The following is a 22,963-nucleotide window of genomic DNA, read 5'->3' as shown; positions in this document are numbered from 1 at the left end:
TGCGTTTACGCCTCTGACCTCCCATTGACTTCAATGGGAGGCAGCGAAAGCGTATTTCGCGGTGTTTTATGCCCGCGGCGCTCAATGGCCGCGGGCGAAAAACGGCGCGAAAATCGGCGTGCAGGGAGAGGAAAATCTGCCTCAAACTTCCAAACGGAATTTTGAGGCAGATATTCCTCCTGCAAAATACTCCGTGTGAACATAGCCTTATACTAGATATATTGAGCTCCCCAACATCCTTTAGGCTATGTTCACACAGAGTATTTTGCAGGCAGAATTTCTGCCTCAAAATTCAGTTTGGAAGTTTGAGGCAGATTTTGATCTCCCTGCACGCCGAATTCCGAATTTCGCGGCGTTTTTCGCCCGAGGCCATTGGGCGCTGCGGGCATAAAACGCAGCAAAATACGCTTTCTCTGCCTCCCATTGAAGTCAATGGGAGGTCACAGGCGGAAATGCCCGAAGATAGGGCATGTCGCTTCTTTCTCCCGCGAGCCGGTTTTACTGCTTGTGGGAAAAAACCGCCCCCGCCTCCCATTGAAATTGACGGGAGGCATTTTCGGGCCGTTTTTGACGAGCTTTTTGGCGCGGTATCCGCGTCAAAAAACTCAGTGTGAACTTAGCCTTAAACTTCCTTTCTTGAAAACATCAGAGTTGAACATGTGAAATACTGGACAGAAATCCACTGCTGGTTTAACCCACTCCCGACTGCCCACTGTCTTTTGACAATGGGTGGTGCCGATCTGGAGTCTACAGCGGAGTCTTTTGGCGTCACTGCAGAAAAGGCTTGAGTGCTCCAGTGAGTACTCATGCTCTAAGCAGGAGCGGTTAACAACAAAATAACCATAAACAAAATGTAAAAAAAAAAAAAAAAAAACATTACTTAGCATAAAAAATGGAACAGGTTACCTAGCGTGAAACATGAATGGTATAAAAAACAAAAGGCAATGCCGCAAAATATATTCGCCGCAAAAATAAAATATTACAAAAATTACACCGTAATTAATTTGACTACGCAAGAAGAAAAAAATACAATTTCTCCCACATAAAACAAGGCAACATAGAGCCACATCAATAAATAAATTAAAAAGTTATGACTGCTGAAAGGCAGAGGCATAAACAAAAAAAAAAAACATTTGCTTTGTCATTAAGGGGTTAACAACGCAAACATAAATGATAAATCTTGGCTGAACTCTTGAATTTGCACAACAAGCGCAAAAGGAAATATGTGTAACAACCGTAAATTAACGAGTTTAAATTTTCACAGCAGTCTGTAGGGGGAAAGCATTTGCCTACAGGCAGATTTCAATCTCAGCCTCTTAACCCCCTTTTTAAGAAACCTATTACATTTCTTTATCTGATGATTCTTTCTGTCTGTTTCCATGTGCAAACAGTGGCGTAGCTACAAAGGTCGCAGCGGTCGCAATTGCGACCGGGTCCCAAATCCAGGGGGGCTTGCGGCCCCCCTCACCACTTCTATTAAAAGTTACAATAGTAACAGGGGCCTATGTAATAAACTACACGGGCCCCTGTTACTATTGTATACTTACCCTCCTCGTTCCAAAGCGCAGCGGAGGTCCTGACGCCTCCTCGCGTCATGACATCACGGCGCTATGCGTCGCGCATGACGTCATGACGCTATGCACAGCAACTCTGGATGGGTCAGGACCTCCGCTGCGGCCAGACCCAAAGAGGAGGGTAAGTATAATATTACTGTCTGCTGGGGCCCTGTATTTAAGCCTGGTAGGCTTAGATACAGGGCCCATCAGACAGGATCACACATGGTATGACCTTGACTACTGGGCCCCGTATCTAAGCCTACCACATGGTAAGCTTAGATACATAGCCCATGTGTGATCCTGTCTGATGGGCCCTGTAGCTAAGCCTACCATATGGCAGGCTTAGATACAGGGTTCAACAGACAGTATTACACATGGGCCATGTATCTAAGCCTACCACATGTGTTACTAATAGGTTTTTTGGGGTGTTTTTCTACAGTTTCGGTTGTTGGACTATGACGGATTTGAGGACTACTTTGACTAAAGCTTTTTTTAATTATCAATAAAATGGTTAATCAGGGTTGCGCTGGGGTTTTTTATTTCAATTAAATATTTTATTTATATCGTATTCTTTTTTACTTTATTACTACCGCCCTAGTAATGGCTGCTGGTTGATTGACAGCGCCCACTAGTAATGCGGGGCTTAGTGCTAGCCTCTGCATCGGCTAACATAAAAAAAAATCATTACCCCGGTACCCATCGTCACCAGGGGTCCCAGGAAGAGAAGGGTGCGATCCATATGTAGTGCTGGTCGGGTACTGGGGCGGCCACAGGCTGGTATTAGACTGAGAAAGCCCAAAACCAGTGGGCCTTCCCAGCCTGGCAATGCTAGCCAGCTGCTGCTATGTTGTATGGTTGGTTATGAAAAATGGGGGACCCTTATGTTATTTAAAAAAAATAACAATAATTGGCCCTGACATTTTAAGACCTCAGTGACACCCCTGGCTGATAGTGCTGCATCATTTTGTCACTTAGGAGACCCAGCGATGTAGCTAAAAGCCGCGGGCCGTCGGCCATGGGAAGAAGTTTGGGGGGGGCTCCCCCAAGAAGGATTTTTGCACCGGGGCCCATAAGCCTTTAGCTACGCCCCTGTGTGCAAGTATACAAGGGGTTTATAAACGTTCATTATCCAGATCACATTTGTCTCTAGCTGTAAAACAAATGGTTTTATTTAGTAATAACTGATTTTTGAGAGGATATATATTTTTAATAAAACATAATACTTTAAGAATCCATATATATTGAAAAGTTCATTAAGATGGGTTGTATTCTTTGCTTCAAGTAAAGCAACAAACAGTAGGTGTACCAAGTGTTTGGAACATGACTGCAAAATGTGGTAAAAACCAAAAAACATATCGTACCTCAATTGGAAGGTATGATTAAATCTAAAACACAGCAGAATATACTTTATGAATGATTAGAAAAATCTAAGTTAAGTATTTATTCAGAAACCCAAATCTATATCAATATTGGCTTTACTAGTCCGGAGTAAATTAGTGCTATGCACTAGTCTGCCGAAGAGCTACTGCATTATCTCTGAACAAATCTGTTCTCATGTCTTGTGTTGGCAAGTGTCATACAGGATCACATATTTGGGTTTTATACACCGGATTCTGCTTTGTTTTTCTTTCATAGTGCCGGAGGCAACTTCATTACAGACAACTGTTCACTAACCACAAGTGGGAGAAGTGCCAGCACCGGTATACAGCTTCATACACAATAATATACTACACATATTATGTTGGGCCAGGCATGAATATTTCGGTAGAAGATAGATTAGACTAGTATATTGATTTGGCATCTGTTGATAATTGATAGTCTGGTAAAAGAACAAGTGTTGTACCAATCTCTAAAAATAATTTGTTAACGTAGCCACCTTTAAGTACCAACAGCAAGCCAGGGTTAACCACAGACTGCTGCAGGTGTTGCCATTGCGGGGCCAGGGAATGTGTGGCTACAATTTTGTGGTATTTCTTAACACCCAGATTCAATACATCAACATGCAATCTTACATGTGGATTTAGACTAAGCTCAAAAAAGACAGGAAACAAGACCTGCTGTAAAGGAATACTATATGAAAGGCAATTTGAAAAAAAAGTATAACAGCTGTTTTGGATTCTGTAATGAATGGCAACAAGAATGAATTACAATGGACTTTTGCAATAAATGTTGATGGTCATCGGCTCTCGGGCAAGGACAGACTGTCCCCGCAACATCAGCAGACTATGGTGTTGATGGAATAACCCAGCATTATTACAGATTGTTCTGGATGAGAATTCCCATTTGTTGGATTGTGGATAGTGTACTGGAAGGTAGCATGTTTGTTGGGAAAACGTGCTGTTTTGGAGACTTGGAGTTAAATGCTGTCTGTGTAGTTGTAGCTTAAAGTTGACCATACAATAAGATAGTGGTAGGCCGAATAGCTGTACATAAAAAAATGGCAGGTACCACAAAAGATCAAACTGTAGAGGTGCAACCCTGGCGTCTAATAGACTATGATAACAAGCGACAGGCCTTAATAAAAGATTCTGCATACCCATGATATTAGATAGTCCAAAATGTTTTTTATTTTATTACATGCAATCGATGTATTAAACAAATAATTAAAGGGTAACTAAACGTTTTCTACTGAGCTGCATTCCGAACGTCAACTTTGCTTTCCATCACTGCAGTGCAGGTAGAATGAGCACTTCATCTTTTACTCTGTCAACTATAGACACCATGCAAGTAAAATGTGATGGGAATAGGTGATACATCTGGGTGATACCTCTCATAATTAAGGTAAGCTAGGATGCTAAAACATATACCCTTTTGTGAACTATTCATAAGATTTACTTGGACATTAATGTTAAAGACGCCAGCTGTTAAACTGGAACACAGCTCATTAAAGGTGTTCCTGTTGTAATTCTAGATTCGATTTTAAGTAATTAAGATGAATAAGAAAGAAAAGTGAATGCTTATTTTATGACTAAATGATGAGTGACCCGGTATGAAAATACCAATCATGCTACTAAAATATAAAATAATTCCTGGCTTTCCTATTTTGGTGAAGCTGTGGAAGCCACTAAGATTAGAAGTCAGAAACCAATCTACCGGAATATCTGTTTACTTACAGAATTCGTAACGTTGATATCTATAAAGATTACATTATTAATACCATTGCATTATGTTTACTACTACTAGATTTTAGACTAAATTACATAAGATTTTTTTTTTATTATATGCACATAATTGAATGAAACTATATGGTTCATTAAAATATATGCTCACAGAACTCCTTGATACATTTTAATATATTTATCATTTACAGTAGGCGGTTTGTGTGGAGCTTTTAATGTAAACGGGCATAGACTCCATCCTCACCCAATGTCATGGTGTTTCGTAAGTCAGTTTGTATCTACAGTAAAAGCAATAACAATAGAAAATAAACACCATGCGGTATAATCTTCATTTTAATGCCATGCGTCATACCACAAGTCCTTGGGAACTATAAAGTGGTAAATGTCTGTTTACAAAAGACTTCTATATATAATCCTTAAATAAATAGGAGTTCAAGCTGGACCACTAAATAGAACAAGCAAAGGAAGTGTTCAGTTTATTATAAAGAAAGTTCCCAATGACGTAACTTACAGGACATACATCAGTAGACTTCCTGGGAATACACTGGCATACACTTGCTCTTATGTTTATAGAGGCTTCTAATTCCAAGGTGATGTCTTATATACCTTTTGTTAGAACTTCCGTAGGAAAAATTATTATGTACAGGTATCAATTTTCAATAATTAGATCACAAATAAAAATTAATACTGGGTAGGTCAATGTGTTCCTCAAACTGGGTTCTGGGGAAACTATACGGATATTCTTATACGAGCCAACTTTGCTGCAAGACTTGAAACAGTCAGGACCCAATGCTAACCATTTTTAGGAGGCCACATGACCAATGACATTACCTTTCAATTTAGTATGGGGACCTGTCACCTTCCTTACCCTGTCCTCAATGAGGGCAGCATAAAGTAGTGACAGATACGCTGGTTTTAGCGGTCTGTGACTTGTAAGTTAATTTGAAGCAGTTTTGCAGAACACGCTTTAATCTTTACAGCGCTCTGCCAGAGTGGAGTAACCGCCGCTAGATATCAGTTTGGTGTATTCATGAGCACCACTCCCTCTGCCCAGCCACCTCTTATTGACAGATTTCTTGCTTTGCGCAGTAATCATGGAAAATCTGTTAAATAGTGGCGGCTGGGCCGTGGGAGCGGTAGCTCATGAATATGACAGACTCCTAAAAATAACCCAGAATATGTTTATACTAATATGCATTTTCTGATTATATATTCCCTTTGAGAAGTGCATGCCTTGCCTGTGTTTTATAGACTACGTAGGTATTGTATCTATTTATTTATACAGCCTTCCTTCAATGTGCCTGCCTATCCAGGGAACTCATCATCCTACCAAGTGTTCAGTTGCAGCACCAACGAACATCTGACTAATCGGCTGATTTGTGACCACACCCCTTCTGCTAAGCCCTGCCCACTCTTTAAAGTCGTAGGAGCAACGGAAATGGCCCAAAAGTCAAACTTTTTAGGTAAAAAAAAGGGGGAGAGACACCTCCAGCTCACCTTAGTTGCTGATGTAGTACCAGAAATAGTCGTGCACGGATCTTTGTGTCGGCACACAGTAGACAAGACCAAAGGAAAGGAGTTTTGGATCCAGCACGGACAATATAGTAAAATGGAAAGGATTTTTCCAATTTTATTGGGCCAAACTTTTGGCTAGTAAAAACAGGGGTGAAGAGCACAGCGTGCCATCCTGATGGTGTAGGGAAAAAATGGTTGATAATGATAAATAGGGAGCCTACGCGTTTCTGACGCCCTTAGTCATGGCTGAAGCTAACTGACTCAGAGGGGTGTGTGTCATATATACTGTGTTGCACAGGTGTCGGTAGGTAACACTAATTGATGTATGCGTGTCTTCGCACATTTTCCGTATGTTTCTGTGATAGACGGAGTATATTTTTGAATAATTTATAGAATGATTTTAAAGGAGGATCGGGTATATTGCAGGCGTATTAACAGTATCTCAGTTTGAGCATAAGTTTCAACATTATTTTATTCTACGGTGGTCATGTTCATTGATCACTGTATTCAGGCACTTCCGGTTTGTTGTGTCAGTCTTGTTTGTGCTTGCGTTCCATAGAGCATGGTAACGGTGGACCGCAGGACCGGAAGTGTCCCATCCGGTGTTGGAAGCCTGACAGGAGCTGCGCTGATCAATCGTAAGTATAAGACCCATTTTTTGATGCTACAAAAGTGTATCAAACGAACTGTAATGTATTATCGCCAAGAAAATTAGTTGATCCTTTTTAGATTTAGTTTATACATATATGTATTTATATGAAAGTTGGACCACTGTGTGGACTAGGATCTAGCGCAATAAATATTTTAAATAGATGGAATCTATGGGAGACATTTGGCCCTCGTGAGGTTGGTAGTCAGCTGGTGGGTATAAATTATGAAGGGTGAAAAAATTGTAATAAAAACAACTTTAAATTGAAGATGACTGAAAACAAAAGGAGAAAGTTAAAGTGGCAGAAATTAAATAAATGAATAAGCTCGGTGACTTTAAAAGATGTTACCGTGTAATAAGCATATGACATACACTTAACATCATCGAACATTGTACACTTATTAACAACGAAAGAAGAGTGTATTAATATATATATACTTAGTATGGTATATCTCATTGTGACTAGTTTGTCGCAAACGGATGACTCATACCCTTCAATTATATTATTAGTATATTAATACGGGACAGAATATATTATTGTAAACTTAATGTTTAATTTTTAGTTTATTGTATTTATAGTTTTTATTCTCTAACTTTTTTTTGTCTTTTTTAATTTTATGAGGGCAGAATAAGTGCTTTTGGCTTTGAATCATGGGATTAATCTGTCTCAGTTATTAGACATCACGCTATAAACAAAAAACCTTTGAACCATTATCGTGCAATAATTATTGCTAAGTTGATTTTATTACTGATGGTTTGAAACTGTAATATAAATGTATATCTTGCATGTTACCATTATAAGTATGTATGCAGTAAGGATTTGAATCACATCTTGTTTTTTAGTAATGGAAATTTAGATCGTGTCTTATATTGAGGCCATTAGGAGATCGTGTATTCAATTTGAAAATCCAGTGGGCTTCGCGTTGGTATATTTTATATTGAAGGTCTCCCCCTCTTTTAGGTAGATGGACTTTTTCTATTGCTTGACATTGGAAAAAATTTGTTGACCTATTATGTTGATGAATAAAGTGTTTCGCAGCATTTGACACATTTACAATATTGGGGTTGCGAATATAACTTAGATGTTCCAATATTCGAATCTTCAATTTCCTACTGGTGCAGCCCACATATTTTAGTTTACATTGCGTGCATTCTATAGTATAGATAACTGCAGTTGTATTGCAATTTATGTAATTTTGTACTGCGAATGTCAGAGTGTTATTTGCATTCGAAAAGTTTTTACTTGGATACGCATATGTACACATTTTGCATGGGTGTTGCCCACATCTGAAAAAACCCTTATTTTCTAGCCATGTAGATTTGGAATTATTGGGTGAAAATAATGACGGAGAAAGTGAGCTACCGAGGGAAGGAGCCTTGCGAGCAACAATTCTAACTCCATCTTGGAGAATGGAGCGTAGACTGTCATCTTCATATAATACAGGTAAATATCTGTGTATTATCTTTTTGATTTCAGAAAATTGGTTGCTTTGTTGTAGTATTAGTGTAGGTATCTGTTGTTTGGATTCATTCTCCTTTATATTCTCTTTGTCGTAATTCAGAAGATCTTTTCTTGTGATTTTAGTTGTGATATTGGTGGCTCTTTTCAGAGACCAGCTCGGATAACCTCGTTTTTGTAACCTCGAGCATATTTGTTTCTGTTCTATATTGAATTGTTCATTAGAACTACAATTCCTTCTTGCCCGGTACATTTCTCCTATCGGGATGTTCATTATGGTTTTTTTGGCATGGTTACTCTTTGCATGCAAAATAGTGTTTGCCGAGGTGGGTTTACGATGTGTGCTTGATTCAATAATTTTTTCTTCTATGCCTTTTAGTTCCAAATCTAGGAAGATGATATCTGATTTATTGTGGCTATAGGTAAATCTGAGATTATGCACATTGTCGTTAAGATGTTCCAAGAATTTGGGGATTAAATGGGCATCTCCCTTCCAAATAATCAACAGGTCGTCAATGTATCTCTTGTACCATTCAATATGGTGTCCAAATTGGTTGTTAGTAGAAAAGATTGTATGTTCTTCCCACCAGGCCATAACTATATTGGCTATGGAGGGGGAGAATTTGGCTCCCATGGAGACCCCCTTGAGTTGTAGGTAGAACACTCCATTAAACAGAAAATAGTTATGAGTCATGAGGAAGTTTAGTACCTGAAGGATATACATTTGAAATTTACTCGTGTATGTGCTATTTGCGGCCAGATAGTATTCTAAGGCATTGTGTGCAGTTTGGTGAGGAATCGAAGTGTAGAGCGATATTACATCGCATGTGAGCCATGTGTAGTCATTTTTCCATACTTTGTATTGAAATGATCGCAGAACGTCCCTTGTGTCTCTTAGGAACGCTGGAGTTTGCTGGACTATTGGCTGTAGTAATGTGTCCAGCCATTCAGATAGCCTTTCTAGGATGGAACCAATTCCAGACACAATGGGACGCATGGGTGGGGGTTTTATACATTTGTGAATTTTGGGAAGGGCGTGGAATATGGGTGTAATGGGCTGTTCTATATAGATGTATTTTAGTTGTTTTTGGCTAATATGCCCATTATCCAGGCCTTCATTTAGGAGCTGTTTCAATTTCTTTTGAATTATTTCCATTGGATTCTTGTCCAACCTTTTGTACGTTTGGTTATCTGCTAGGAGGTTTAATACGGATGTTTTATAATCAGATTTGTCCATTAGAGCTACTCCTCCGCCTTTATCTGCCATTTTTATTATAATTTCTTGGTTGTTTTCCAAGGATATTTTTGCCTCTTTGAGTCTTTTAGACAGATTTGATTTATGTGTGGTTCGATTGGTCTTGTTCCATAAGGTCTGAAGTTCTTTTTCTAATAGATTTTGGAAAGTATCCATAGAATCAGTCCTTGATTTAGTTGGATAAAAGCGGTTATTTGTTGTAGAAAAATTGGATAATTGATTGGTAGTATTGTTCTCCTGGTTATGGTTATCTCTCCTGAGACTATCCAAACACGAGATGGTTTGCAATTCCTGGAAAGAAAGAGCTAATATCGATTGGTGAGTATTATTAGACAGTGGTGTAACTGTATCTGTATTTTCCTTTGGAGTGTGTATGGAGGCCTCCATGTCCAGACTCAGATTTTTCTGTTCAGTGGTTGAACCAGGCAATATAGAAATATGATTCTCTAATAAATTTTCATCATTATTAGATGTGAGGTCTGGCAGTATCTCCATATTAGTATCTTGAGGATCAGACACAAGAAAATGGCGTTTTACAGTGAGATTCCTTATGAATTTATTGATATCTAATATCGTATGAAAGATATCAAATTTATTTGTTGGTGCGAAATTTAAACCCAAAGATAAAACTTCGTTCTGTGCCGGAGTGAGTACTATTGAAGATAAGTTGACCACGTTGGGTATTAAAGTTGGTATTTCCGTGATCGGAGGTGACGACTCTGGTTTGTTTCCAGCCTTCCCATGTTTCCTGCCGCCCCTCCTTCCTCGTTTTTTGACAGCATGTACTTATTGGCATCAGATCTTTGTGGGTATTTTGGACGAGCTCCAAAGTGTTCGTCTTCCGAGAATCCCTCAGTAGATTCCGGCTCTGTGGAGCTAAAACTCACTCTGCTTGATGTGGTTCTGTACCTGTTTGGTTTTTGGTAGTTATGTTTTTTCAGAATTGGTTTTGGTCTGATACGGTTTTGATCTCTTCTGTTCCAGTTGTACACTTGATTGTTTTGGTAGTCCCTCGTATCTCTCAGAAATTTAGTTTTCTTGGATTCTGCTAGAGACCGATCAAGTTTGTCTATATAAGTTGACGTTCTGGTATCTAAAAATGCAACTTCGGGTGAGCTCGGAAGGTTGTCTATTTCTGTTCTTATTTCCGAAATTGTGACTTCCAGTTCTGTTAATTTTGCTTCTTCTTCTTTGGTTATAATTTTCATTAGTTTAATGGAGCATTCTGTTAGGATCTGCTCCCATTCTTTGGTGAAGGTATCTGAGTAATTGAATGTAGGTAATTTTTTGATTCTCAGGCCTCTTGGGATCATGTCTTTTTCAATATATGTTCTAAGTGTGGTCAAATCCCACCACACTTTGGCTTGTTGGATCATGTGTTTTTCCATATCACGAAATAGATTTTCCAAATCCTGATTGTGTGTGGTTAAATCTTCATGGTTACCAAACACTTTTGCTGCCATCTGTGCCCTGGATAATTGTGGGTTGCTGGTCATCGTGAAAAAATGTTACCAAAATCAAGATATCATAGGTTTGATCTATTTCGTGATATGGAAAAACACATGATCCAACAAGCCAAAGTGTGGTGGGATTTGACCACACTTAGAACATATATTGAAAAAGACATGATCCCAAGAGGCCTGAGAATCAAAAAATTACCTACATTCAATTACTCAGATACCTTCACCAAAGAATGGGAGCAGATCCTAACAGAATGCTCCATTAAACTAATGAAAATTATAACCAAAGAAGAAGAAGCAAAATTAACAGAACTGGAAGTCACAATTTCGGAAATAAGAACAGAAATGGACAACCTTCCGAGCTCACCCGAAGTTGCATTTTTAGATACCAGAACGTCAACTTATATAGACAAACTTGATCGGTCTCTAGCAGAATCCAAGAAAACTAAATTTCTGAGAGATACGAGGGACTACCAAAACAATCAAGTGTACAACTGGAACAGAAGAGATCAAAACCGTATCAGACCAAAACCAATTCTGAAAAAACATAACTACCAAAAACCAAACAGGTACAGAACCACATCAAGCAGAGTGAGTTTTAGCTCCACAGAGCCGGAATCTACTGAGGGATTCTCGGAAGACGAACACTTTGGAGCTCGTCCAAAATACCCACAAAGATCTGATGCCAATAAGTACATGCTGTCAAAAAACGAGGAAGGAGGGGCGGCAGGAAACATGGGAAGGCTGGAAACAAACCAGAGTCGTCACCTCCGATCACGGAAATACCAACTTTAATACCCAACGTGGTCAACTTATCTTCAATAGTACTCACTCCGGCACAGAACGAAGTTTTATCTTTGGGTTTAAATTTCGCACCAACAAATAAATTTGATATCTTTCATACGATATTAGATATCAATAAATTCATAAGGAATCTCACTGTAAAACGCCATTTTCTTGTGTCTGATCCTCAAGATACTAATATGGAGATACTGCCAGACCTCACATCTAATAATGATGAAAATTTATTAGAGAATCATATTTCTATATTGCCTGGTTCAACCACTGAACAGAAAAATCTGAGTCTGGACATGGAGGCCTCCATACACACTCCAAAGGAAAATACAGATACAGTTACACCACTGTCTAATAATACTCACCAATCGATATTAGCTCTTTCTTTCCAGGAATTGCAAACCATCTCGTGTTTGGATAGTCTCAGGAGAGATAACCATAACCAGGAGAACAATACTACCAATCAATTATCCAATTTTTCTACAACAAATAACCGCTTTTATCCAACTAAATCAAGGACTGATTCTATGGATACTTTCCAAAATCTATTAGAAAAAGAACTTCAGACCTTATGGAACAAGACCAATCGAACCACACATAAATCAAATCTGTCTAAAAGACTCAAAGAGGCAAAAATATCCTTGGAAAACAACCAAGAAATTATAATAAAAATGGCAGATAAAGGCGGAGGAGTAGCTCTAATGGACAAATCTGATTATAAAACATCCGTATTAAACCTCCTAGCAGATAACCAAACGTACAAAAGGTTGGACAAGAATCCAATGGAAATAATTCAAAAGAAATTGAAACAGCTCCTAAATGAAGGCCTGGATAATGGGCATATTAGCCAAAAACAACTAAAATACATCTATATAGAACAGCCCATTACACCCATATTCCACGCCCTTCCCAAAATTCACAAATGTATAAAACCCCCACCCATGCGTCCCATTGTGTCTGGAATTGGTTCCATCCTAGAAAGGCTATCTGAATGGCTGGACACATTACTACAGCCAATAGTCCAGCAAACTCCAGCGTTCCTAAGAGACACAAGGGACGTTCTGCGATCATTTCAATACAAAGTATGGAAAAATGACTACACATGGCTCACATGCGATGTAATATCGCTCTACACTTCGATTCCTCACCAAACTGCACACAATGCCTTAGAATACTATCTGGCCGCAAATAGCACATACACGAGTAAATTTCAAATGTATATCCTTCAGGTACTAAACTTCCTCATGACTCATAACTATTTTCTGTTTAATGGAGTGTTCTACCTACAACTCAAGGGGGTCTCCATGGGAGCCAAATTCTCCCCCTCCATAGCCAATATAGTTATGGCCTGGTGGGAAGAACATACAATCTTTTCTACTAACAACCAATTTGGACACCATATTGAATGGTACAAGAGATACATTGACGACCTGTTGATTATTTGGAAGGGAGATGCCCATTTAATCCCCAAATTCTTGGAACATCTTAACGACAATGTGCATAATCTCAGATTTACCTATAGCCACAATAAATCAGATATCATCTTCCTAGATTTGGAACTAAAAGGCATAGAAGAAAAAATTATTGAATCAAGCACACATCGTAAACCCACCTCGGCAAACACTATTTTGCATGCAAAGAGTAACCATGCCAAAAAAACCATAATGAACATCCCGATAGGAGAAATGTACCGGGCAAGAAGGAATTGTAGTTCTAATGAACAATTCAATATAGAACAGAAACAAATATGCTCGAGGTTACAAAAACGAGGTTATCCGAGCTGGTCTCTGAAAAGAGCCACCAATATCACAACTAAAATCACAAGAAAAGATCTTCTGAATTACGACAAAGAGAATATAAAGGAGAATGAATCCAAACAACAGATACCTACACTAATACTACAACAAAGCAACCAATTTTCTGAAATCAAAAAGATAATACACAGATATTTACCTGTATTATATGAAGATGACAGTCTACGCTCCATTCTCCAAGATGGAGTTAGAATTGTTGCTCGCAAGGCTCCTTCCCTCGGTAGCTCACTTTCTCCGTCATTATTTTCACCCAATAATTCCAAATCTACATGGCTAGAAAATAAGGGTTTTTTCAGATGTGGGCAACACCCATGCAAAATGTGTACATATGCGTATCCAAGTAAAAACTTTTCGAATGCAAATAACACTCTGACATTCGCAGTACAAAATTACATAAATTGCAATACAACTGCAGTTATCTATACTATAGAATGCACGCAATGTAAACTAAAATATGTGGGCTGCACCAGTAGGAAATTGAAGATTCGAATATTGGAACATCTAAGTTATATTCGCAACCCCAATATTGTAAATGTGTCAAATGCTGCGAAACACTTTATTCATCAACATAATAGGTCAACAAATTTTTTCCAATGTCAAGCAATAGAAAAAGTCCATCTACCTAAAAGAGGGGGAGACCTTCAATATAAAATATACCAACGCGAAGCCCACTGGATTTTCAAATTGAATACACGATCTCCTAATGGCCTCAATATAAGACACGATCTAAATTTCCATTACTAAAAAACAAGATGTGATTCAAATCCTTACTGCATACATACTTATAATGGTAACATGCAAGATATACATTTATATTACAGTTTCAAACCATCAGTAATAAAATCAACTTAGCAATAATTATTGCACGATAATGGTTCAAAGGTTTTTTGTTTATAGCGTGATGTCTAATAACTGAGACAGATTAATCCCATGATTCAAAGCCAAAAGCACTTATTCTGCCCTCATAAAATTAAAAAAGACAAAAAAAAGTTAGAGAATAAAAACTATAAATACAATAAACTAAAAATTAAACATTAAGTTTACAATAATATATTCTGTCCCGTATTAATATACTAATAATATAATTGAAGGGTATGAGTCATCCGTTTGCGACAAACTAGTCACAATGAGATATACCATACTAAGTATATATATATTAATACACTCTTCTTTCGTTGTTAATAAGTGTACAATGTTCGATGATGTTAAGTGTATGTCATATGCTTATTACACGGTAACATCTTTTAAAGTCACCGAGCTTATTCATTTATTTAATTTCTGCCACTTTAACTTTCTCCTTTTGTTTTCAGTCATCTTCAATTTAAAGTTGTTTTTATTACAATTTTTTCACCCTTCATAATTTATACCCACCAGCTGACTACCAACCTCACGAGGGCCAAATGTCTCCCATAGATTCCATCTATTTAAAATATTTATTGCGCTAGATCCTAGTCCACACAGTGGTCCAACTTTCATATAAATACATATATGTATAAACTAAATCTAAAAAGGATCAACTAATTTTCTTGGCGATAATACATTACAGTTCGTTTGATACACTTTTGTAGCATCAAAAAATGGGTCTTATACTTACGATTGATCAGCGCAGCTCCTGTCAGGCTTCCAACACCGGATGGGACACTTCCGGTCCTGCGGTCCACCGTTACCATGCTCTATGGAACGCAAGCACAAACAAGACTGACACAACAAACCGGAAGTGCCTGAATACAGTGATCAATGAACATGACCACCGTAGAATAAAATAATGTTGAAACTTATGCTCAAACTGAGATACTGTTAATACGCCTGCAATATACCCGATCCTCCTTTAAAATCATTCTATAAATTATTCAAAAATATACTCCGTCTATCACAGAAACATACGGAAAATGTGCGAAGACACGCATACATCAATTAGTGTTACCTACCGACACCTGTGCAACACAGTATATATGACACACACCCCTCTGAGTCAGTTAGCTTCAGCCATGACTAAGGACGCTTGAAGCGTCAGAAACGCGTAGGCTCCCTATTTATCATTATCAACCATTTTTTCCCTACACCATCAGGATGGCACGCTGTGCTCTTCACCCCTGTTTTTACTAGCCAAAAGTTTGGCCCAATAAAATTGGAAAAATCCTTTCCATTTTACTATATTGTCCGTGCTGGATCCAAAACTCCTTTCCTTTGGTCAAACTTTTTACTTTTGGGCCTTTTGTGACTTTTTGCTCTAAAAAACTGCCATAGAATTCTTATTACATTCCCCGTTGAATTGGGATTTCTACGACATTACAAACTTAAATATCTGTTATAATGATTAACAAACAGCAAATCATGATCAACTGGTTGTAATATAATTCTCTGAAAATCATTACTTCCATGATTAAACCATAGAGAAATATAAGGCTTCTCTTACAGAAGGTAGACTTTAATTTTACCATCTGCTTAAACCTCTGGATCAGAAAAGTCAACATTCATTTACCTATCCTTGCATCTTGTTAATTAGCTTGTTTCATAGACGATAAACAGAGCAGTAATTGAAGTGGAGAGTAGTAGGTGACAGCTTCCCACTGTGTCATCTTCAAAGCCTAGCAATTAGCACATCCCAACAAGAAAATCCTATTAACCCAAACACTGAATATAAGGATTGCTCGTCTACACCGATTTTATTTATCGTTCAATAATTAAGCAAGTAGTCATTAGCTTGGGTTCAAAATTGCTAAAAATAAGCAGACAAAATATATGAGCACAATCACAGAGAATAAAGCCCAGAGCTAAAATCAACAGATCCTATTCTTCTGACAGACTCGAAACAATCTTGCCCGTTTTCCTTGGAATCCGATCCATAGAAAAAAATACATCTTTCAAGAACCTCATTTAATAAAGTAGCTCTTGCATATTCTTAGTCCAATTTTAATGATACAGCAAATGTACTTACTGATTACGTTGGCTTGTCCAGTGAAAATAGTGTACTGAAGCTCATAGGAAACGACGGTGAACTCGTCGTCAGATGTCCAGTGCACAGTAATCGTGTCATAGGATGCCGTACAGAGTTCTTCTCTAATCACTGGGGGATTAGGCGCTGTTGGAAGCAATAATATGTTACAATTATTAAAAGGTTAGAAGATTTTGAGCTACATTTATTTTTTGGCAAGCAGTTAACATTAACAATGCCTGTATCTGTATTTTTATGGATCCTAATAATGCAATACACTAAACATGATAAGAGTACAGTATCCAATGAACAGTCTTAGAAAATATGATTTTTAACATTTGACTTCATCATACTTTCAAATAAATTTTCCACGTTCGTACAGTTGGGACTACACATTCCCAGAATAGTGAGATTTCCATAACATGGAATCAGACACATCGCTTGTCAGCAGTAGGAGGCACAGGACACTCAAACTTGATATGTTTCTACATATTGCAATGAAATTTCAGAAGACAACTAAAGCCTCATATTGTATCTATAAAAGTTGGAGAAAACCATAATAAGAGACACCCCAACATTCCTGAAGAACACTACATGCTTGCTAAGATGTCTTCAGTCTTCTTTTGTGCCTAGCTAAAGCCTTCGTCATCTTTCCAGATTTATTTGCAGAGAGGGTTGCGGATATAAGAAAGCTTTTTTCATGGAAAAAGTCATTCCAATTTTGACTCTTGCATATGCTTATAAGAAACTTCACTAAATTTCCATTTAAAAGCTAAAGTATAGAAAGCAAGAGGTCATCTTCCATGGAAAAACTCAAGGGTTATAAAGATCTGCTTTCTTTCCCCCAAAAACCAGCACTACTCTGGTCCGTGGGCTGCGTCTAGTATTGCAGCTTTTAAGAGAATACGGCTAATCTGCAGTAACAGACACAGTGGCCCGGTTCGTATAAAAAACGAAATAATAATTATTTTTTTTCAATCTCATACAACCACTTTAACCCTTTGTTGACACAGCCAATTTGAGTTTTTCATTTTTTTTTTTTCCTCCCCACCTTTCAAAAGCCATAACTTTTTTATTTCTTCGTCGACATAGCCATATGAGGACTTGTTTTTTGCGGGACAAGTTGTAGTTTTTCATGGCACCATTTAATTTAATGTACTGGGAAGCGGATAAAAAATTATTTAAGGGGTGAAATGGGCAAAAAAACTGCGATTATGCCATTTTTTGGGGAGGTTTCGTTTTTACGGCGTCCATCAGGTGGTAAAAACGACATTCAACTTATTCTATAGGTTGATACGATTATAGCAATACCAAATTTATATATGTTTTACCATATTTTGAAAATTAAAACGATTTGCTAAAAAAAAAAAAAAATGTTTTGTGTCGCCATAAACTGAGAGCCATAACTATTTTTCCATCAATTTAGCAGTCTGAGGGCTTAAATTTTGCGGGGCGAGTTTTAGTTTTTGCTGATATCATTTTGGGGTACATGCGACTTTTTTATTATATATATATATATATATATATATATATATACACACACACACACACACACACACACACACACACACACACACACACACACATATATATATATATATATATATTTTTTTTTACGGTTTTCACCAAGCGGGTTGAACAACGTTATATTGTGATAGTTCGGACTTTTATGGATGCGGCGATACCAGTTATGTTAACTTAAATTTTTTTTAACATTGCTTTAGGGAAAAAAATGGGAAAAGGTTTTTGTTTTTGTTTAACTTAAATTATTATTTTTTTATTATTTTTTCAAAAGGAGTACAAAGATGGCAGACCTGGGGGTCTTCATAAGGCCTTCAGGCTGCCATAGCAACCATTGTCACCCCCTGATCGAGTTGTGGGGGGGTGATGGCGCGTTGGAGTGGGGCGTCCCCCTGCATCTAACAATTTAAAAGCTGCGGTCGCAATTGACCGCAACATTTAAGGCGTTAAATAGGCGGAATCAAAGTTATCTTTGATTCCACTTGTTGCAATTAGGTGTCGACTGTATAAAACAGCCTTCACCCGCTGAATATGGAGCGTGCTCAGCCCGTGAGCCCGCTCCATACTTCCCCTTAAAGAAAGGGTGTCGCGAAAAAAAAATTGGGGGGGGGGGCTGCCATCTTTTTTTTTCATCTCTGTACGTGTCGATTAACGACACATACAGACATGGAATACGGCACCTACAGCCCCATAGAGAATGCGAACGGGAGCTGTTCCATTCACTATGCTGTACGCCGTCTGTGTGGGAACGGCGCATGCGCCGCTCCCACACAGTCCAAATGGAAAGTCTTCGGCCGAGTGACATCCGGCGCCATTTTCTTGTGGACCGGAAGCCGCGGCCGGACAGTAAGAGGACTACTTCTGGTTGTTGCTTCCCGGAATGTGTTCAGAAGCAAGCGAAGGGAGCAGACGGACCGGAGGGAGAGGCGGCGGCAGGAGCAGGTAAGTCATGTTTATGTATGTTTTGTGTTATAACCACTGTATGTAAGCCTACTACACTGTGTATTCGCTCAAAAAATGGCAGCACACAGTGTAGGAGGCTTGAACATTCAATCCCCTCCTTTCTCCTGGCACTAGCCAGGATAAGGAAGGGGGGATTCTGTGAGGTCACTAGAGCATGTGTGTTTACACCAAATTTGCAGCATAAAGCAATGTGGTTGCTTTACCACATGCCAATGCTGCAATTTTGGGAATTGCTCCCTCTAGTGACCAGCACAGGGAAATGTTATAAATTAGAATCTAATTTATAATATTTCCTGACTTGTGAAAAAATGCAAAAAAAATTCTAACAATGTCTAATCATGTATACACTAACTGTTTAACTAAAAAAAAAAAAAATTTTCTAGCGACACATTCCCCTTAGCGGCTACCACGTACATGTACGTGGTATGTCGTTAAGGGGTTAAATTAATTTTCTTTTACTATAGGTTTACAAACAGGAGGTGGTAGGATTAACCCCTTTAGGACACAGCCTGTTTTGGCCTTCAGGACACAGCCTATTTTTTCAAATCTGACATGTGTCACTTTATGTGGTAATAACTCCGGAATGCTTTTACCTATCCAAGCGATTCTGAGATTGTTTTCTCGTGACATATTGTACTTTATGTTAGTGAAAAAATTTGGTCGATAAATTCAATATTTATTTGTGAAAAACTTCAAATTTTAGCAAAAATTTGCAAAAATTTGCATTTTTCTAAACTTAAATGTATTTGCTTGTGAAACAGATAGTAATACCACACAAAATAGTTACTAGTTACCATTTCCTATATGTCTACTTTATGTTTGCATCATTTTTTTTCACGTACTTTTATTTTTCGAGGACGTTACGAGGCTTAGAACTTTAGCAGCAATTTCTCATATTTTCAATAAAATTTCAAAAGGCTATTTTTTCAGGGACCAGTTCAGTTCTGAAGTTGCTTTGAGGGCCTTATATATTAGAAAGTCCCCATAAATCACCCCATTTTGAAAACTGTACCCCTCAAGGTATTCAAAACCACATTCAGAAAATATTTTAACCCTTTAGGCGTTTCACAGGAATTAAGGCAAAGTAGAGGTGAAATTTACAAATTTCATTTTTTTTGCCGAAATTCATTTGTAATAAAAAAAAATCTGTAACACAGAAGGTTTTACCAGAGAAACGCAACTCAATATTTATTGCCCAGATTCTGCAGATTTTAGAAATATCCAACATGTGGCCCTAGTATGGTAATGGACTGAAACACAGGCCTCAGAAGCAAAGGAGCACCTAGTGGATTTCGGGGCCTCCTTTTTTTAGGAATATATTTTAGGCACCATGTCAGGTTTGAGGAGGTCTTGTGGTACCTAAACAGCCGAAACCCCCCCAAAGTGACCCCATTTTGGAAACTACACCCCTCAAGGCATTTTTCTAGGGGTATAGTTAGCATTTTGACCCCACAGTTTTTTTGCAGACTTTAGTGGAATTAGTCTGTGAAGATGAAAATCACCTATTTTTCTGTGGAAACATAGAATTTTTTCATTTTTACAAGGAATAAAGGAGAAAAAGCCGCCCAACATTTGTAAAGCAATTTCTCCCGATTACGGCAATACCCCATATGTGGTCGTAAACTGATGTTTGGACCCACAGCAGGGCTCAGAAGGGAGGGAGCGCCTTTTGGATTTTTTGAAGCAGATTTTGCTGGATTGGTTTTCAGTGCCATGTCGGGTTTGCAACGCCCCGGAGGGACCAAAACAGTGGAAACCCCCCAAAAGTCACCCTATTTTGGAATCTACACCCCTCAAGGAATTTTTCTAGGGGTATAGTGAGCATTTTGGCCCCTCAGGATCTTTTTTAGAGCTAGGGTGACCAAAAAACAGCGATTTTGGCGCTTTAAATTCTTTATTTATTACAGCGTTCACCGTGCGCAATAAATTACGTTTTAATTTATTCTGCCGGTCGGTACGATTACGCCGATACCATATGTGTATAGTTTTTTTTAAGTTTTGCAGCGTTTGCACAATAAAATGAAGTTTCTATAAAATAATTTATTTTCTGGGACACGCTATTCTGAGCCGTAACTTTTTTATTTTTTCGTCAAAAAAGCTGTGGGAGGTCTTGTTTTTTGCGGGACGGGTTGTAGTTTTCATTGGTACCATTTTGGGGTAAATGCAACTTTTTGATCACTTTTTATTCTATATCTTGGGAGGGGTGGTGACCAAAAAATAGCGATGCTGACCGTTTTCAGTTTATTTTGTTTGCGGCGTTCACCGTGCGGAAAAATTAACATTATAGTTTCATAGATTGGGTCGTTACGAACGCGGCGATACCAAATATGTGTACTTTTTTTTAACGTTTTCATTTTTTCCCTATAATAAATGACTTATTATAGGAAAACAGAACCTTTTATTTTTACACTTTTATAAAACATTTTTATTAACTTTTTTTTACTTTTTACACTTTATATTTTTGTTTATTAACTTTTTTTTTTACTTTTTACACTTTCTTTTTTTGACCTGCAGCTCTGATCGCTGCTAGAATACATTATACTACCTAGGTAGTGTAATGTATTCCAACTGTCAGTGTGACGTCACAGTCACTCTGACAGTTGGTCTACGAGGATCAGCAGAGGCTGATCCTCATAGGCTGACATACATGGCAGACCTGGGGGCCGTTGTCTGGCCCCCAGGTGCCATCACAAGCATCAGAAGCCCCCACGATTGCATGGGGGCTGCTGATGCGCTACAAACCCGCTACATGCGGAGATCGCAATCGAGCCCCGCATGTAACGGGTTAATTGCCGAAATCAGCGGCGATGAGCCGCTGATCGGCAACACTGGAGAGTGTCAGCTGTCGGGGACAGCTGATCTCCAAGTTCCCGATGCACACTGTCGCCGACAGTGTGCATCGGGAACGGCACAGTGACTTTCTGTCACTCTGACAGGAAGCCTATCAGGACCAGCCGAAGGTTGGTCCTGATGGGCTTCTGTCCATGGCAGACCCGGAAGCCATTGTTTGGCTTCCGTTTGCCATACTAACTATCGGCAGACCCCGCGATTTCGGACGGGGGTCTGCCGATATGTTAGAAACCCCTAAAATTCGGCGATTGCACCCGATCGCCGAATTTAAGGGGTTAATGCGCCGAAATCAGCGGCAAAGGACCGCTGGCCGGCAAGAGGGGAGTGTCAGCTGTCGGCGACAGCTGACCTCCTGGTTCCCGGTGCACACTGTCGCCGACAGTGTGCACCGGGATTAACTCAGTAACTGTACGTCCTCGTGCGGGAAGTAACTTCCTGCAACGACGTACAGTTACGTCCTGGTGCGGATAGGGGTTAAGGCCTTTTCACACGGACCAATTATGGGGCAAACGAGCGCTCATGTAGACAACACTACTGAATCCAGAACTGCTAACAGACTCAATAGGCCAAGTTTGTCAGCTCCCGACTTATAAAACAGTTTTTAATGACAAAAATAGTATGGATCTACCAATTTGTAATTCCGCTTGCATTTGTCATCCTCTCTAATTATGTCCTCGTGACAGAGCGCAGTCTGCTGAAGTGAATCATGATCAGCTTTTGTCATTTGAATGATTAAATTAGAGACAGCTGACCGCCGCTTTACCTGTGAGATAATCAAGACATTCTAACAGCTTCTTCTCTCTGGAAAAATCCAATGCGAATGTGTCAAACGTGTCATTCAGATTAATCTCTGGAATCAGCACTTGGGAGGATGCAGTTGCCATTGAAACTCTAAAAACAGAAAACAAAAGTCGTAACACAAGCTCAACATGTTGATCTCTCACAATACAGAATTACAGGTTTCCCCCTCGTACAGAAAACACTTGTGTACATAAAATAAAGCCACTATATTTAGAAATGGTTCTCCATGACTAATAAACTAAGTACACATCCCAACGTGTGGGCTCATTGA

At 38.7% G+C, this 22,963-nt stretch overlaps 1 protein-coding gene across 2 annotated transcripts in view; it reads right to left on the bottom strand.

Moving 5' to 3' along the window:
* Positions 1-22,963, bottom strand: part of MID1 (midline 1) — a 349,475-nt gene that overhangs the window by 31,306 nt on the left and 295,206 nt on the right. For both annotated transcript variants that reach the window (XM_075853965.1, XM_075853964.1), the window contains exons 6-7: positions 22,655-22,782; positions 16,561-16,704 (exon numbers count right to left, since the gene is read on the bottom strand). In XM_075853965.1, coding sequence (XP_075710080.1) covers positions 16,561-16,704; positions 22,655-22,782 — 272 coding nt within the window. The remainder of the gene's footprint in view (positions 1-16,560; positions 16,705-22,654; positions 22,783-22,963) is intronic.

Source organism: Rhinoderma darwinii, chromosome 2, assembly GCF_050947455.1.
Source record: "Rhinoderma darwinii isolate aRhiDar2 chromosome 2, aRhiDar2.hap1, whole genome shotgun sequence".
Taxonomy (NCBI): Eukaryota; Metazoa; Chordata; class Amphibia; order Anura; family Rhinodermatidae; genus Rhinoderma; species Rhinoderma darwinii.
The sequence above is the reverse complement of the archived record's forward strand: the minus strand, read 5'-3'. Positions and strand labels throughout refer to the sequence as shown.